General features: G+C 42.0%; 2 protein-coding genes across 2 annotated transcripts in view; one reads left to right on the top strand and one right to left on the bottom strand.

Moving 5' to 3' along the window:
* Nucleotides 1-1,660: 1,660 nt before the first annotated feature.
* On the bottom strand, nucleotides 1,661-14,093 carry LOC103921096 (hydroxysteroid dehydrogenase-like protein 2). Its single transcript, XM_009329005.1, has 9 exons — nucleotides 13,933-14,093; nucleotides 13,398-13,496; nucleotides 13,157-13,271; nucleotides 10,552-10,655; nucleotides 9,491-9,589; nucleotides 4,416-4,610; nucleotides 3,842-3,913; nucleotides 2,340-2,537; nucleotides 1,661-1,797 (listed from the first exon to the last, which is right to left on the bottom strand). The coding sequence occupies exons 3-9, from the start codon at nucleotides 13,189-13,191 to the stop codon at nucleotides 1,661-1,663; spliced, it is 840 nt and encodes a 279-aa protein (XP_009327280.1). The 5' UTR covers nucleotides 13,192-13,271; nucleotides 13,398-13,496; nucleotides 13,933-14,093.
* A 1,380-nt stretch (nucleotides 14,094-15,473) lies between these two features.
* Nucleotides 15,474-18,300, top strand: part of LOC103921097 (hydroxysteroid dehydrogenase-like protein 2) — a 9,429-nt gene continuing 6,602 nt past the window's right edge. The window contains exon 1 of the mRNA XM_009329006.1: nucleotides 15,474-15,616. Within this exon, the coding sequence (XP_009327281.1) occupies nucleotides 15,474-15,616 (143 nt within the window). The remainder of the gene's footprint in view (nucleotides 15,617-18,300) is intronic.

Consider the following 18,300-nt stretch of genomic DNA (forward strand, 5'->3'; position numbering starts at 1 on the left):
TCAAGATCCCTGAGGCTCCAGGGCACAGAGGTGCATTTGACATTTTCTATCTTATTACCTGAATTCAACTGCAATGGAAGCAATAAAGATGCAACCTTCACAGTACAGGCCATAAGCGATTTTAGACGAGCGCATGCTTTAAAAACTTGTAACTATTGGACTGCTAAGTGAATTATGAAATAAATCCTAAGTCCTGCAAGCTTCTCAGCTTGCTTAGCAGAGTAAAATGCTTCAAATTCTGGGCAGTTCTTTTGGGGACACTGAATAAATTTAAGAGGTTGGTGCATCTGGCTTTGCAGATGCTGTCACACAAAGTTGCAGACCATGTGTGCAATTTGTCCACTTACAGAGTGGGACATGTGTGCTTTTACTAGTGAGCTTCAATCTTTACCAGCTGAAGGGAAGGGAAAGGGAAGTGGGGGGCTGCAATGATGTAGGTTAGTCCTCGTAAAGCTACATGAAGGTGCTGTAGAAGTCAGCACCTTGCCTGTGGCAGTCGGGGGCAGGGGAGTGTGAGTGTGCGCGCGCGTGTGTACCTCTGCACAAAAAGAAAACTTGCATATCACTCGGTATGTCTGTCAGCCTAACTCAGTGCAATACAGAGGTATGAGAACTAGTGTAGGTAATCAACTCAGGAAAGCAATAAAAAAAAATTAATGAGATGTTAATTTACCAGGGATAATTAGGGCCCTGCTACACTGGCCATATTGCTTCCACTTCTAAGCCAGCTCAGGAATCTCTGCGTGGCACTGCTATCACAGAAACAGATCTGCAGGGTGATGTTTGCTCCCCCCATCTTTTTTATGGGATGTGTGCAAGCAACTGTGTGGGGGAAAAACTCACTTCAGGTGTCCTGCATTGATCCAGAGGAGCAGAAGAAAAGAAAACACCTGCAATGTAATATGTGTATTTGGGAGAAGGAATTAGTTTAATCACAAACACTTTCTTGTCTTAACCAGATGGAGTTATTTCTTATGTAAAAATCTCACATTTTATCCATACTTATTACATGGCATCAGAGAAAAAGAAGGACTACCATTTTAAAACAGCTTTGCAGTTATATATGAAAGGCCACTGTTCTGCTAGTAAGGCTTTCCCCTCACAGTTTAGAGTTAAGCTGTGTCAGCATCTTCTCCAGCTTTATTGCTAGTGTCATGTTACCTTTAATCCTTAATTTTCCTGACATGAAGGCCATGGTTGGCTTCATTTTACCTAAAAAGAAGAAACAGAGCCATCAGAAAATGAAAAGGAACTGTAGACAGCCTGTGCACAGGAAAATGTAACGCCACTACAGTGAGACCTAGCAGCTATATTGCTACCAAGTTCTGCAGTAAAAGCAGTGCACGTTTAGGAAACCCAGATTAGAGATGTGCAGAACAGAAGTCCAACAGATTGACTGGGTTCTTTCTGACGCTACGCTCGCTGCCAAAATTTCAATACCTAGTTCATAAAAGCCGTATAAGCTTTTGTGCTCTTCCTGTTCACAGGCCAGAAGAGTTCAGAAAAATCCGAGGAGGTCTATCCCACGCTTTCACTTGAGCCACAAAAAGCCAAAAGCCCCTCCATCCCAGGGTCACAAAGCGAGGAGGCTGGCTGCGCGCCCATCAGCAGAAGGTTTTCCGGGCACCAGCACCCGCGTCCGCCCTGGCAAACGCATCGGTCACTCACCTGTGAACATTTTCACAAAGTCGGCGCTCGACATGCTCATAACCACGTCGGCCGTCACAGGAGGCTTTCCGAAACCAGCGCTCCCACCCTTGGTTTTCAGGTCGATATACCAAGTGCCCCCGTCATCACCTGAACAGACAGTGACAAGAGGTGACGAGGCAGCAAAGGTGCCCTCCCTACTCCTCCCTGTCAGACGGCCGCTGCCGTGTCCCTTTGGAGCAGTCACGCGATACTACGTACGCTGGCGGCGCTCCGCAAGAGGTGACCACTTGCCCCGCGTTCCACGTGCAGGCAAAGCCGGCCTCCGGCAGAGGCCCCGCAGCACCACGTGTCGGGGACGCGGGCAGAAGAGCCCAAAGGCAGCACGCTGCTGACGGAGCTGGTGCTTTTACCGTGGCCCTGCGAGCGCCCCGTCTATCCATCGCCATGCTAACCCCCCGCCGCAGGGCCAGCGCCGTGACAAAGCCTGCCCGCATGCGCCAGGAGCGGCAGCAGCTTCCTGCGCGTGCTGAAGTCGGTCCCGAGAAGGAGCATCGCACAGAACAAACAGAACCAAAGGTGGTCTCTTTGGGGATCGCCTGAAGAGGCGAGCGTTCCTCTTTGAAAACACCCAGTGCCTTTTGCTAGGAGCGTGAGCACGTGAAGGTTTTATTTACAGGGGATGGTCTTACCAGATAATTCAAACTGGAAGACACCCTGAGTCGCTCTCACGTACTCTTCGCTCACTGCCCCCTGAATAACTCTGAATGTTTCTGCAACAGGACTCAGTGGCTTGGCTGGGGCAGATTCTGCGTTAACCTTCGCTCCACCTGGTCCTTCACGCTGGGATCCGCTGAACTTCTTCTCCTCTTTGAGTGCCTGGGAAGCACCTACACCAAAGAGATTATTTTTCTCTTTCAAATGCAAAACGCTTTAAACCTGCATGTGGAAACATGCGTAGAGATCTCCGTTTGAAAAGATTTAAGCTTCACACTCGGGAAAACGAGTATTTTTCCCATTTCAGTGTTAATACTGACACAGGGTGGTTTTAGCACCTGGGAATCTGAGGAGGTGTAGAGCACTAAAGGTAATTTTGCAATATATTTCACTTCCTAATACGTCAAAAGAAAAGTGAAAATAGAACCACAGCAGAATTCTAATTCTGACTGATCGCAGTTCATTGCAAATGCTTCCACAGCACATTGCTGTCTCATGCAGTCCACCCAAACCAGTGTCTTTAAGAAACGCCACTTTCACCTCAAAATACTTCTCCCTCTTCTCTGTCTCGCTAAGAACATGGATATTTTATTAATTCTTCTGCAAGGGCTTCTAAGCTGTAAATGAAGTCACCGCTTCAATCGGCATTTTACGATACCGCGGTGAACACGTACATTTAACAGTGAAGGACAGCATTTGCAATACACAAGGCTGATCAAGTTGAACAGCCCCTGCAAACGTTGTCGAAAGTCTCTTAGGTGCCTTGAGTACCAAAACATAGTTAGGACTATTCTGTGAGTCCCTGCTAAATAACCTGTGCTGTGAGGCCCAGGGAACTAACACCATCCCTCCCTGGCAGAACACTCCTAGTGCGATTGCTCAAACAGTGTTTTCAAGGGAAAGGGACTGTTCAAACTTTGCCTCCTCTGCCCTTCTCTTACCCCTGTTTTGGCGCTCCTGTGACACCTGTTCCGCATCCTTAGTTGCCCTCCTACTTGACACACTACAATTCTGAAAAAGCAAACCCAATGCTTTTCTAAGAAAGACTTCTCCAGTTCATCTAAGAGATTGTAAATCATGCAACTTTCATCTAGGAGGCAACAGAGACTGGTTTTTTTATAAATTTATCAAGAGAGATCATATGACACTCCTGCAAAATGTGCTGTTTGCCATTTAATTTCTTTTTCCAGCAATATTTACTTGTGACCTTCATACTACCACAATTCAGATGGTTAAAAAAGGATTCTTCAAAGTAAGGCACTGATTTTATACCATGAAAGTCCTGCAGGAGGTAACATTCTCCCTAGCTTTAAGTACAGAGTCATTTCCATAAACCATACCCTCCAAATGAGAAAAGGGATTTTGCCACATAGCTTGAGTGGAGTCCAAGCTCTTGGGAGAAAAGAAAAAATGACTTGAAATAGGGCATTCATTATTGTCAGAAATGATTGACTTTTACACACAGTGCTTTCCTTACCATTTCTTTCTTGTTTCATGGCTGTCATGTCAATTTCAACATCCAAGAAAAAGTCAGGTATCAGGGGGTGACCTAAAAGGGAGGAAAAATGTAATAGTAAGTCCAAGTAAAGTTGGACAGGACCAACAGGAATCAGTTTCATATGAAACTACAGCCAAGTTTATAAGTAAATAAACTACAGTTTGAAGGAAAGACATAACATGAAATAACATGTTTACAGTTTGGTTAATTTAAAATCTGACCTAGAAGCCTCTTAAAGTTGCAACGAAAAACATTTGGAGAAGAAGAAAAAAAAAAAATCTATCTCCCTAGCTAGTAAATAGTAATATATACATCTACAGTGCAGGCACATTTTCTTTTCACTAAAGTATTTTTTTTAATTTAATAGGCACTTGGAGATTAGAATCTTAGTGGACTCGTATGTGCTTTCCAGGGAGGCATGGTCTGAAAGCTGAGGGAAAGCAACTTTTTACAGACTAATTTAAGAGCCCCTAGAAACAAAACTATATTAATATTCTCCATACAGCCTTCCCTCCTTCCTGAACTTACTTCTCATCTTAAAGATCTGTTTTACCTGGTGCAATTGCATAGACATCAAAATCCTTAACTCCTTCTTCTCTCAGCAGAACTTCATCAATAACGAAGTTTCCAGTGAAACTTTTTGGTTTTGTTAAAATGCAATATGCAGCGTCTGCAAGGATGTCCGTTTTCCTGCACTGCTTTTCTATTCCAGATCCTCCCAGCATATCCAGAGCAGCTGTATGTATGGCTAGAAAGTTTGGAGGATAAGAAAGCAAAGCTTTAACACTGACAACATGAAATTCCCATTTCTCTGGCAAATGCACACACTTTGTTTTCCTTTCGTGCAAAAGGAAGTTGTAGGAGAAATGAAATACTACCAACCAACAAATAATTCTCTAGAAGCACCAGTAAAAACAAGGAAACTGTTAAAGGAACCAAAAAGTGGAATAATGGGCAGGACTTCTTATGACATTCACACCCCTTTATCCCTTTATCAGTGTTCCCCCCCTGTGGATTTCCTCCAGGTTATTCAGGACATGAAAAACTAACAGGACAACTATTTTTCTCAAAGTGAATGTATGATACATCAGTCGTTAAGAGGTATTCCCTTGGTGATTATCACACTGAAAATCTTGATGCTTAATTTTAGCCTTGTAATAACTGCCATGAGATACCAAAGTGTCTCTCCTAAGTTAATGAGAAACCAAATAGCAAAAACTCAACTAACTTGTTCAATATTCCACAGAAAAGCTGTGTTAGACCCAAGAATAAAATCCAGATCTCCTAAGCTTCTGGTTGTTTTATTAACCAATTCTACTAACTTCTGCACCATTCCGTTAGTCTTCTTTATGCTTCCCCCAAGGGAGTCACTAACACTGTGGCATGTTCCAGTCTATGTCTGTTAATTTGCTCTTCCAGGCTGAGGTATCCATTTCATTTTTATTTCATCCTGTTCCACAGAGAGGCTGTTTGATTGTAGCTTTTGGCATTTGCCATGTTACTGTTTTCAGTAACACAGTTCTGCTTCATGGTTTTTTCCCATCTGCTGTTTAAGACTGAACACTCTGCTCCTAAGTTTTGGGACAGATTCACAAATCCTGTCCTACACCTGGGGCTGGTAGATCCTGGAGGTGGAAGGATAAACCTGATTTTAAATCACTTTTGTCCTCCTTTCTGTGTTTCCATTCCACACAAAGTAACAGCAGCTTTGATACAGAAATGATCCCAACATCCCTTAAAAAGCAAAGAATAGGCACCATGCAGGACACGTCTATCAGAGCTGGATCATTCACCTTCCAAACTAGGAACTGGGAAAAAGGATGGCAGTCTTCAATGCTGGCCAGGGAGATCCTGTCAAAGTGTTTTCTAGGAAAATGCAAGAGTGGGTACGTGTCCTTGCTGACTCCCTTATTTTACTCTTCTGTGGTGAGAATTAGCCCCTAGGTTTCATTTACCTTTGACCAACCTCAGCTGCTTTTTTTCAAATCAACTGAACTGCTATAAATACGCTATAAATAAAAAGTGGCAAATAGATATACTGTACATACTCCTCGGTCTCCCTAGGTCTTTTTCTCATTTTTAAGGATAGGAAATAAATTTGCCTTCTTTGGTCCTCTGAAATGCGATCTGTCCTGCAAGATTTTTTAGTTTTTTTTTAAATAACTACTAATAGTTCAGAGAATATTTCTGTCAAATACTCTGATGAAGTTTACCAGGTTCTGTTGACCTGAATATATTCCACTATTCTGAGGATTCATTAATGTGTTTTCTTTTCCTGGCCCACATTTCTGCCACTTCTCTGTTAGTGTCAACTGTTATTCTTAGCACAGTAAGCCTATGTGCACAGACTGAAGCAAAAAGGTTTTAAACAGGTACTGCCTCATAGTCTGGCTGCACATTGTTCCACCTATTTCGTATAAAGTGTTGCTGGTTTTCCTCTAATGCACATGAAAAGTCTTCTAGTTCTGTTCCAGGATGCCTCTATTATTCATATGTACTCTTAGTGGTGGGATTACCCCTTGCCCTTTTGGTAGGCCTCCTCTTTCACTTTTAGATAAATAGAGAGCTCCCTGGCATCTTATTACCAGCATACTTTCATGTGTTTAAAGTGCCTGATTAATCAACAGATACTGGCATCCGTCCTAGCACTGAGGCTAATCACATTTGTACGAGATGACAGTGGATTTTTTAATTAAGAATTTTGCAACTGTATTTTAAATACCATGGAAGTCTGTAACTCTCTCTCTCTGGTGACCACTTGAAATTAGTTAACTTTCTCACTTTTGGAAGATAAAACTTTTGCAAGAACATTTTTTGTACTGTAGAATTTGCACACTGTTATCCTCTTTTATACTTGAGGGCACATCAGTTTTCATGGAGGCATCAATGATTTACACAAACTTTGAGAGCTCATCTAACGTTTCTAACAGTCAAACTGAACGAGCAAGAATGGATTCAGCAAATACAGAGCTCTGCATACCTTTGATTTTACAGAAAGCTTAATTACTTTTTAAATTACTTTGCAGCACCTCACAGAGAGAAATCTTCATTAAAACAAGCATCTATTAGAATATACTATTGTCATTCGTAAACTGAATCTTTCTGCACTTCCAAGCCTCATGTTCTGGAGGTTCCTGAGGGGAACAGATATGGACTGCACTCTAGAACAAGTGCCAGCTTCTGCAGTGTTATTCTCTTATTTTAGCAGGTACAAATGTTACCAAGGACACAGTGGCACTCTAACGCACAAGAGAAAAATACTACTTTCTTTCGTTTGGGTTTTCCCCCCCAAGAAGAATTTTGTAAAAGTTTAATTAATACATTATAGACATCCTTTAATACCATACCATATCTGGGACACTGGTACTACTACTGACATTTGGAGTGCTACAGCATATACAAACACTGGAAAGAAAGAAAGTATTCAGCTATGCAACATAAGACATAATGTAACTTCTGCCTACAAAGTTAGCCATTCCTCTGAAAAATCTTTCATCGTGAGCGGCTGGACAAATTCTCCTAGGTTCTGTTTTCCCTTGCCATGAAAAACAGGAGGTTGAATTATTCAGATGGATGGGGGAAAACACCTACATTGCAAAATAAAGACCTAGTATTACCAGCTGGTCTCTGCAGGAAGAATTCTTTAGCTTTCAGCAGTATGTTGGGACCCATAAAACCACCAACTCACAATAGTAGAGGATGTTTTCTCCAGCCTATCCAGAATCATAGAAGGAAGGTGTTGAAGAATCAGAAAGTGGTGGAGGGGGCACATAATGTCCCTATGCAGTGTGTAAGTATGTGCATTTACAAGACACAGGTAATCTTGTAACACCTTTTGCATGAGAAAATAAGTCAAATTAGTAATGTTGTCTGCAGCTTGATACCACATCTCTCTGTCTGAATGAGATAATCTGGATTAATTACTTCACTGTCCCTAACTCTCATATACAATTTACATTGCTTAATCACTCAGTTACCAAAAACCACAAAACGGTAGACAAAAGATCACCTCTGCTAACGGAAAACCAAATTACTCCTACGTATAGGATTCTGAGGAGATATAAAACCCATTTTAGGGACAAGCCAGGCAGAATGGGCATGAGGTCTAGGGAGCTAAAGGCTTTTAAGAACCAAATTTCATGGCTCTATTCCAGATGACAAATATAGATGCTGGGAAGTCGCCACTGAAACTTTTCTGAGGTTTCCCTGGAGCACTCAAGAAGCAAGTATGTGGAAACAAGTGCATGTTTCTTCCGACTCCTTCAGAAATAAAAAAATACAACAGAGACCCCAAACCTGAAAGGTGAGCTTTCACTCCACTGCCAGGAAGGCAATCCAGTCCCTGAAGTTACACCTGCAGTTGCCTTCACTGCACCAAAGATTAAAAGCTTAACCTCTTCAAAACAGACAGTACAGGTTTTGTGATGATGTAATTCTCATGAATGATACAATCATCACTCAAAAAGTCAATCCCTTACCAAAATATTTCTATGGGTAAAAATCATACTGTGAGCAGAATTATGAGGCATCCATTTGCTGGAAGAATTTAGGATGCAAGCATCCAGACCAATGAAGAAGGACCAGGCCTGTCAGACATACTAACCCAAGTGTTCAACTGAGTATCACCTAGAGTATTTAAGCAAAGAAGCTCAGCTGATTTTGCCTGAGATAATTAAGTTTTTAATTAGTGAGAGAGCTTCCACACTAGAAGTTAAAAGGGGCCTGCAACTCCTCACAGGAAAATGTTGAGAAGTGTCTGGGTACAAACACTTCTTACACTGGAGCGCTAGCCCCAGAAGAGGATCTTGGTTGATATTTTTATTTCCTCTTCCTTCTTCCCTCCCTCCACTAGTTATGGGAATAAACTCTTAAGGATCACCTTCTGTCTTTACTGATTTTAACATCAGTATCATTTCTGTACATAGATGTTTCTGGGGTGAAGAGACTGGCCTCTTTGGCAAACAGCTGAATAAACCTCAGAACAGCAGCCCTGATCCTCACTGACCCATAGACAACAGATGGAAGTTAATACAATGTGGAAGTTGTTTTTCTTCCACAGAGCTCTTTAATTTCCTGTGACTTGCAAGCAGATGGTTCTGTGAACAACCATTTGCTGTCCCACTGCACCAAAACTTCTAGGAACAGGGGTTTTTTAATTATCTCTGCATTTACAGAGGTATATATCTTGTCAGTTCCATCTACGCTCTGGCAATTTAACTAGCAAGGAATTCTAAATAGTGCTACATACACAGACGTTTAATACCTACTGATGAAAGCATATAAAGCTAATACTTTTGTGATTCTGTCCAAACCAAAACTCTGGGTGCATGAGAAAGAGCACAGACAAGCCAAATACTGCACAGATGCTTCCGCCAACTGAAAGGGTTGAATGGGTTGCAAACTAGCTGAAGATGAGTTTGAATCAAAGTGGCAATGGTCTAGTGAGAACTAGGAATGAAAACCAGCACCCATGCAGGATGAACAAAGAATAAGCAAAAGAACTGCTCGGTCTCCTGAATCAATTCCAGAAGAAGCCTGAAGTATCATCAAAGTCAAATAAAACAAGCTGTAGAAGACAAAATACAGAAAGTCATTATTTTAGTACCATTACAAAAAAAAAAAAATCACCTGTTTTGGGCCATAAAGCATTGACAGCAACTTCTCCTCTAAATTCTTCTGCCATTCCCAAGACACACATGGACATTCCATATTTAGAAATGGTATAAGCTAATACAAGAAGTATAAAAAAGATAAAAAATTACACTTTATCAACAGTACTTTAATTATGAAGGAAAGAAAAACCAAAATGATTTGTTCATAAGGAAAACTAAGTTTTTGGGGACAAAACAGTATCTCCTAGAGTCAAAACCTCTCACTTCTCCCCACCACCCCTAGCAGATACAAACTGTAGTCTGCCATCTTTTCACTACAAGTAACATGAGAGCTACAGGTTTTGACAAAGACGACGACTGAAGTCTAGCTGCATGGTGGTTTTGTGGTGCTTTTTATACACAGTACACTGACAAGAGTGCCCAGTTTTTTTCAAGAGGCCTAAGGCATACTAGCTGCTAACAACCAAACTAGTATTCTACAGAAAAAAAAATGGAAAAAAAAAGAAAAAAAAGGAAATTCTAAATCCTTGTCATCTATCTATTTTGAGAAGGGAAGCTTTTGGGGGGGGAAAGAACTGGGACTTGCTGGAGGAGTTTAACATGACAAGTGTCCAAAATTGAAAGGTTTTTTTTACAGTTTTAAAATGAGCAACATTAACCTCAAGACAAAATGGGGTCCCTCAAAATTAATTTCCATTTTAAAAGACAACATTGAACTTTATTAAATAAAATGTGAAGCTGAATGGGTAAGAAAATAGATTTTTGGTTTCAATCTCTATTTGGAACAGAAAATAATTTGTAGTCTTAAGAATTCCCATGAAAAAGCACGGACTTTTACCTTGAAAACATTCTTGAAAACATAAAGGACGTATTAGGCCATGAAACCTGCACTATGTTTTCCCACAAAACAATTTCTTTTAGGTTAGATATAAAACACTCTGGGGAACCTTTAGTGCCAGTCTGTATATAGTGCTAAAGATACAAGATCTAGCATTCTGGGCTGGCACTCCCACACATTTCACCAGGTATTTACGTGATTCTCAAAAAATAACAACAAAGGCCCTGAATGCTACTCACCACAATGATTTTTGAACCACATGGGATTCATATTCATAGGTGGGCTGAGGTTCAGGATATGGGGGTTCCTACTCTTCCTCAAGTGGGGAAGGCATGTTTTAGACCTGAAAGATAGATTCAGACAAATCAGTCACCTCTTATTTTATGAAACACCTATAATTACAGGAAAAAACATACTAACAGACCAGTATTTTCATTTTCATGGAAGTCCAACACTAAGCTGAGACCCTGCCCCTGTATCAGTTATTTAACTGATATAAAGAACAATAAAACCAATCCGTCCTAGCTCAGTTATCTCAGGCCTAGTATTCGTTCCTGCTAACTGGACCACATTCTCCAAATAGTGCAGCTGCATCTACTACAGCTGACTTTCCAGATGCTCAGAAGCCATAATCTCCTTGTAATAGTTCTGGCAGGGCCAACAAAACACCATGAGGCAACAAGCAAAATTAACAGTGTAGAGCATCATTTAGTCATAAATATATTCTGATCACATACCTATTTCTTCTTTAAAACCATGTTAAAGAAATAACACTGTATAGTGAAAAGCTATTGCAAATATTCAAAGCAAAACTGAAAACCTATTCTCAGCTGACTGGAAGAGTCACTATTTCATTCAAATTAGAATTTACACGTATCTGTAAATCGTAACTTTTACTTTATAAAAAACGTCACTTGACTTCACTTCTAGCACTAAGGTACATGTTTGCATTTGAACTCTGCTGGAGAATTTTTAATCAAGCTTTGTAGGGAGAACAGCACCGCAGAGGACTACACTACTGACCTACTTACTATTCACACATTTCAACAGGACCCACGCATACTGTCAGCCACAGAAGGGACACCTTCAACCGCAAAATCATTACAGTAGTAAAGTAAATCATTTACCACCTGGTTAGATGTCCTGGGGCCTCAACTCTTTTCAGTGGCAGTGCACAAGGTTCACTAACAGATGTCTCAATTTCTTAATGCACAGGAACCAAGAATATGTCAACCGGTATACTCCGTAATAGGGGACGTCCTCCCTACCTCCTCCACACAGACAAAAAATCCATACCATTTTTTTTTTAGCTATTATAACTTGCTCAACATTAAATTGCAAACAGATGTCTACAAATTACGAGCAGAAGCAACATACAAAGCAAGGGGAAGAAAAGGCTGAAATGCTTGACTAGGTCTTCCCAATTGACAGCTATAAAAGCAATGACAAAGATCATTTGTAACTTCCCCTGAGAGGCATTAATCTTTCATATACTCTTCCATTCACAGCAACACAGAACCTGCTTTTTAATCTTTTTAAGGCAGAGTAGCACCCAAAGGAAAGATGACTTTAAGAATTCTCCATTAATTTGGAATAGCTAGATGTACCATCAAGAAAGTGATTGTCGCTGTTGGCTGGTGCGGGTAAATGGAGCTTGCCACTGGCAACACAGTGGAATCCACTCAGAGATTTAGCAAGGGATATCCACTCAGAGATTTAGCAAGGGATATCCACAGAGCATTTTCTGGAATGCTAAGCTCCAAAAACAATTTTCCTTTCTGAGCGCAGAACCGCTTACACTTATAACCTTTCAAAAGCAGACATCACAGGGTGGAAGCACAGAAATCCCACTCTCAAGCAGAGTCTTTCTTTCTTCCACTCTCCTTCTCTCTCCGTGCTATCTACATGCTGTGCACGTGTCTCTCTCATTCAGAAAGCTGCTATTCATGTGTGTTTTTACACTATTCTAATGGCAAATCCCTTCACTGACTCTTAGCAAAAGAACATTAAGGAATATAATCATGGTATCTCATAACCAGATTCATCTGCACAAAGGAGAATAACAGACACTATTCTAGATAAAACTTTGATACAAAAAGCTCCTGATCACATCAAGCAATGACTGAATATAGAGCATCTGCATCATCCTAAGGGTTTTTTTTTTTAAAACACAACCCCATCAAAATCGAAGTTTTCATTTCAAAACAGAGCAACTATAAATGACACCCTGTAAACCTAAAGATGATCCCACCTACTGAATCTACTTCCAAAAAATGAGCAAAATAAGGACACAGGAATTGTGAAATCAAATCTTGATATGGTAATTTAAATAAATTATAGAATTGATAAGCTGAAAGTAGGCTGAGAACACTTTAGATCGTTAAGGTACATCTTTAACATTTCTCTTTTAACTCCAGTAAGTTATAAAATGTCTCTAAAGATGAGAAAGACACTTATGAGAAGGAAGCTGACAAAAAAAATATCGCACTTGATGTATGCAAAGAGTTAGTAATATTGCTTGAAACGAAAGAGCAGACAGCATTTAGCAAAGCGAAGCTGGAGCTCCATTTGAAATAGACTAGTTTCTGCTTCCTACCTGCATGGAGGGGCTTGTGAACACTTAATGACTACAGTAATAAGGTTCCTGTTTACTCCAACTTGCAATTCTTGCAAATAATTATTTCAAATCAGTTGGCCAATAACCAAGCAACTTCCTGTGAGCACATGTAGAATACTTGCACTCCAGCTCTAGGGCAACAAGACAGCTACACAATTTCTCAGAAAAACTGAGATAACATCATACATTTTGTTACAATTACTTTGCTTCCCTCTCTCAGCACTTACGTAAGGTAGGTTCCTCGTACGTTGACATCCATCATAAGATTGACTTTCTTCGTTTCTGTTTCCAAAGTGCCAGTCAAAGAGATGGCGCTTGCATTGTTCACCAAAATATCAATCCCTGGTTTTAAAATAAGCCATTTCACATTAGCATTTAAAGACAAAAAGCACAAGTAAGGCAGTCTGTTCTTTTCTCTTTTTGTTTGAACAACCTGCCTGTTAACATCTCCTCCACACCTTAGCATACCTCCAAAAGTGTTCACAGCTTTCTCCACGGCATTAATAATTTGCTGTTCTTCCCTCACATTAACGACACATGGCAAAGCCTTTCCTCCAGCCGCTTCAACTGCACAATTAAAAAATTAAACATTTAAAAATTTGCTCTCAGATGGAACAAATAGCATGAACCTACTGAGAATCTCTCATTCAGTGACATGCTTCAAGAAGGCATTGAAAATTGCACTCTCAAATTGCGACCTTTTTATATGTTGCGTAAAGAACAGGGAAGCCAAAACCAAATCTTAACACTGAGAATGCATATGGTACACACATACATCTCAATTAACATAGCATTTTCACATCTATACACACACATCTTCATTACAGTAATATTTTGATACCTCCCAGCATTCCTGGGAGGCAAGAGAAGCACTAACCTTATTTTATTAAAGGTGAATTGGAGCTAAGAGCGTCTACGCAGTTTTCCCCTCAGGTATGGCAATTAAGCTAGAGCATGCACCCAACCCAGCTCCTGAAGACCACCCTCATTTACTACAACTTACTCTCCGCTGCAGCAGTGTAGATAGTCCCTGGAAGAGTAGGATGGGGCTCAGCTGTCTTGGCAGCTATCACAATGTTTGCGCCATCCTTGGCAGCTTTCAAAGCAATGGCTTTGCCAATGCCCCGGCTGGCGCCTGTGATGAAGAGAGTGCATCCTGCTAGTTTCCTAAAGGTGAAGAGGGAAGTGGAGGGTAGAGAAGAGGGAGAACAAAGCAAAACCTTTAAATCATTCTTTAAGGGCAAAAGTAACTAGAGCAGTCTTACAACCAGACAAACGCCTTCATCATTTTGCTAAGAAAGCAGCCCCTAAATACAAAAGAAATGGCTACAGCTACAGCAAAGTACAGTGCCACTGAAGGCAAGACCACTCTCCAAGTCTGCAAACACTATAAAGCAAGAAGGTTACACAGGTCACCCAATTAGATTTCTCCCTTTTTGTAAAATGATCCAACACACTGTTTACAACAGAGCTGCTACATTCTCCAACAATGGAAAAGGAAGTTGTAAAAAACGAAATGCCAGTTTCTAATGAGACAACACACCTACACAGCTCTCTGTAATTTACTAGTCACAGCCCTCTAAACACAAAAAACTGCTGTCTCAACGTGGTATAAAGTTCAAGTCTAGAACCACAATGCCAATGCAGGGTGCCACACGCAAATGCCAAAAACTTGACTTTCAGAAATGGCAATTATTTCTCTTCAAGGTTTTACACTAAACTCAACAGTTTCCCAGTAACTACATTTAATCCAATGGATTCCCCCCAAAAATGGGTCCAATCAAAACCTCTGGAGAAACTAACAAGTTTTAGAGAGTCAGAAAGATGTCGGGCTTACACAATGTCACTGAACTTTTGAAAAGCAAAAGATCAACTCCAGTTTAAAGCACATTTGACAATAAAGCCTCTTAGACCACAGGTTCTCCATATGAAGGAATGTGCATTTCAGTGCTCTGCATAGAGCTTGTGTTGCTTCCCGTAACTCAGTGGAAAAAAACAAGAGGTCCAAGTTTTCAACCCCAGTTAGAGAATGCATATAAAATATGTGCTACAGCAACTTCACTTTTCACTCGCATCACAAGTGTTACACATCAGCCTCCAAGCTTGCATTAGTTTTCCTTTCAGTCTGGGCCACATGACTCACTACTGTTTCTCCAGGTCTGCTTTTTCCCTCCAATCCGAGAGTGTCCCTCTCTAAAACACTCTCTAGAAGGGTAGCTGTTTGCTTTCAGAAGACAGAAAACTGGGTTGGGGCAGGGAGGGGGAGGGATCTTCCCCTCCAATTGCACAGTTAGGCATCTGCAGGGGCCCAGGAAGTCAACGAAGCCCTGCAGGTGCCATTTCAAACAGCTTTCCTCTGCAAAATTGGGTCCTAAAGAGGCACAGGAAAAAAAATGTCAAAACAGCACAGCAAATCACAAAAAACTGCTGCTGAGAGTCGAGTCAAATGAACAGTGAGGAAAGTTCATCTCTGCAATACACAGTCAGACTGTAAAACTCAGTCACATAAGGCCAGAATCCAGCTTCTACCTTCAACCAACTGATATGAAGTCAGCAGACTCCGCCTTAGCAAGGGAAGAGGTAAATGGGGTCCAGCGAGAGGCAGCTCTGAAGGAAAAGGAAGCTGAGGAAAGCCGGCGGGGCTTTAAGCCCCTCCAGGGGCAAGAGTGGTCCACTCAGGAAGACAAGTAGGTGTACCAGGAGACCGGCATAGCTACGCAGGGAACTCGTGACTCAGCTCCCATGCACAAAGGTGTCATACAGGGAGCGGGAGCAAGGACAGGCCACAAAGGAGGAATGAGAAATATCACGCCGGGCATGTCAGGGTGGTGTCAGGAAAACCAAAGTTCACCTGCAGCTAGGGCTTGTGAAGGACGGTCAAGGGCACAGGGGCTTCTGCTGCTACGCTGGTAGTAAAAGCAGGACCTTTGCTCAATGGAGTGGGTGAAAGCAAGGCTTTCAACGCCATCTCTCACAATATTTTTGCATCTAATTTAAGATACTATGGTCTGGATGGGTGCACAACCTGATGAGTAAAAAACTAGTTGGTTGGTCCAGCTCGGAGGGTGGTGGTTAGTAAGTCATACTCTGCCCAGAGACTCATAACAGGTAGGGTACCACTTCTACTCCCAGACCAGTCCTGTTTAACATCTTTATCAACAACCTGAAGGAGGTGACAAAATGCCCGGGGGGTGGACGACAACTGGTTCACAACGTTGATAGCAGGGCTGCTATCCAGGGGGTCCCCGACAGGCTAGATGAACAGGAGCCTCATGAAATTCAACAAGGACAGATGTACAGTCCTGCATCTGGGAAGACTCTCTGCAATGGGGGAGTCCCTGGCCCAACTGAATGGCCAGGGAGGGCTCTCCTGAAAAGGCCTTGGGGGACTTGGCAGAGAGCAAGCTGAGCATGAGCCAGCAGCGTGCCTAGCAACAGAGGCCAGCAGCATCCTGGGCTACAAGAACACCATAACCAGAAGATTGAGGGAAGGAATTATGCCCCGCTGTTTGGCACTCATAAGACTTACATCCTGTGATGAGTTTTGGGTCCCTCAATACCAGGTATGTGTTGACAAATGGGAGCAAGTTCCACAAAGGGAGACAGAGATGGCTGAAGGCTCAGCACCTGTGTGAAAGGGCCAGTTCAGCCTGGAGAACAGCTCTGGGGGGACCTAGCAGCAGCCCCCCAATACCTATGCGGTGACTGATGAAATGGAGCCAAGGATACATGCTGTGGTGCAGCGCAAGATGATGAGAAACAACAGGTCCTTTCAAACTGAAAAAAGAAAGGTTCGAACTGGAGAGGTTCAGACTGTCATCCCCATGATGACAGTCAGGCAACAGAGCAGGGAACTGAGCTGTTTCCAGCCTTGGAGGTTTTCAAGACCCAAACGGACCAAAGCCCTGAGCAACCCTGTCTGATCTCCCAACTGACCTGACTTTCAGCAAGACGTTGGACTGGAGACCTCTCAAGGTCCCTTTCAACATGAATTATCCAATGATCCCACCTGGAAGAGTCCAGCTCCAGATTCAATTCCTTTCACCAAATTATTGCTCTATTCAAAATGTCAGGGAACATATTGTATTCATTCCAGTTATGCTCTCTCTAGTTTTCCCCTCCAACCTTTCCTACACTGGCCATCACCCTAAAGTTCTCTTTTTTCTCAGCACAACTGCATCTCCAGCCTACGTAAACCTCCTTTTTCTCCCTAGGCTTACAATGACCACTGACTACATTCACTCTCTGGAGCTCCCTTCCTTCAATTCTAGCTCCACAACCTCCAATTTTGTCCCTACAGCCCACAGAAACAATGCTCACCAAAATAAGCAAAGCCCTACTAACAGCAAAAATTCATTTTCACTTCATCCCCTCTGAAACATTGAGCTGATTTGATACTCTCTCTCACACTTCTTTTATTTCTTCCTTTTTTAAACATTGTTGCTTCTTCCTTAACTTTACTTCTAACCATGTCTGACTCGAGAAGTTTCATTTGCCCTCTACAAGTTGGCGTGACAGTACCCACAAAGCCAGATGCACCAACCTCTCAAAACGTTTATTCGGTGTCCCCAAAAAAACTGCCCAGAATGTGGAACATTTTACTCTCCTAAGCAAGCTGAGAAGCTTGCAGGACTTAGGATTTATTTCATAATTCACTTAGCAGTCCAATAGTTACAAGTTTTTAAAGCATGTGCTCGTCTAAAATCGCTTATGGCCTGTATTGTGAAGGTTGTATCTTTATTGCTTCCATCGCAGTTGAATTCGGGTAATAAGATAGAAAATGTCAAATTCACCTCTGTGTCCTGGAGCCTCAGGGATCTTGAAAAAAATAAGATAGGTTCCTTTCTCACCAGGCATGACTGGTAATACAGAAACATGCAGGCCACATCAGGAACACTTTTTACAGCTTGGTTACACATACGTTAGGAATTTAATGAATAATTCTGTTTATAACGTACAGGAACAAGTAATACCAACTTATCTTCCTGACTGTTAGCAGCGCTGGCTCCGAAGAAAGGCAGAAAATGCCTCTAAATTAAGATCCTATACTGGACGAAAATTTGATTGCCAGCTAAGAAGGTACTGGCTTGGAATTAGAAAGAGAGAGGAAAATAGTTTAATATATCTAAAATTACAGATACACTACCCAATTTAGATGACAGTCCTCCAGTAACTACTTCCATTGCAAAACGCTCCGCTCAAGGACACGGACTAACGAGCCTCACGAAGATTTCCAGGACCTCTGCCAGCCCCCACCTGCCCCCTTATCTCCTGGACTCGCTTTCCGCCTCTCCGCCGTGGAGAAACGCCTCGGCCCGGCCCCCTGCCGTTACCGCACGCTGCACAGGCCCGGGCAGGGGACGCCGCGGAC

This window comes from Pygoscelis adeliae, unplaced genomic scaffold, assembly GCF_000699105.1.
Source record: "Pygoscelis adeliae isolate BGI_AS28 unplaced genomic scaffold, ASM69910v1 Scaffold127, whole genome shotgun sequence".
Lineage (NCBI taxonomy): Eukaryota > Metazoa > Chordata > Aves > Sphenisciformes > Spheniscidae > Pygoscelis > Pygoscelis adeliae.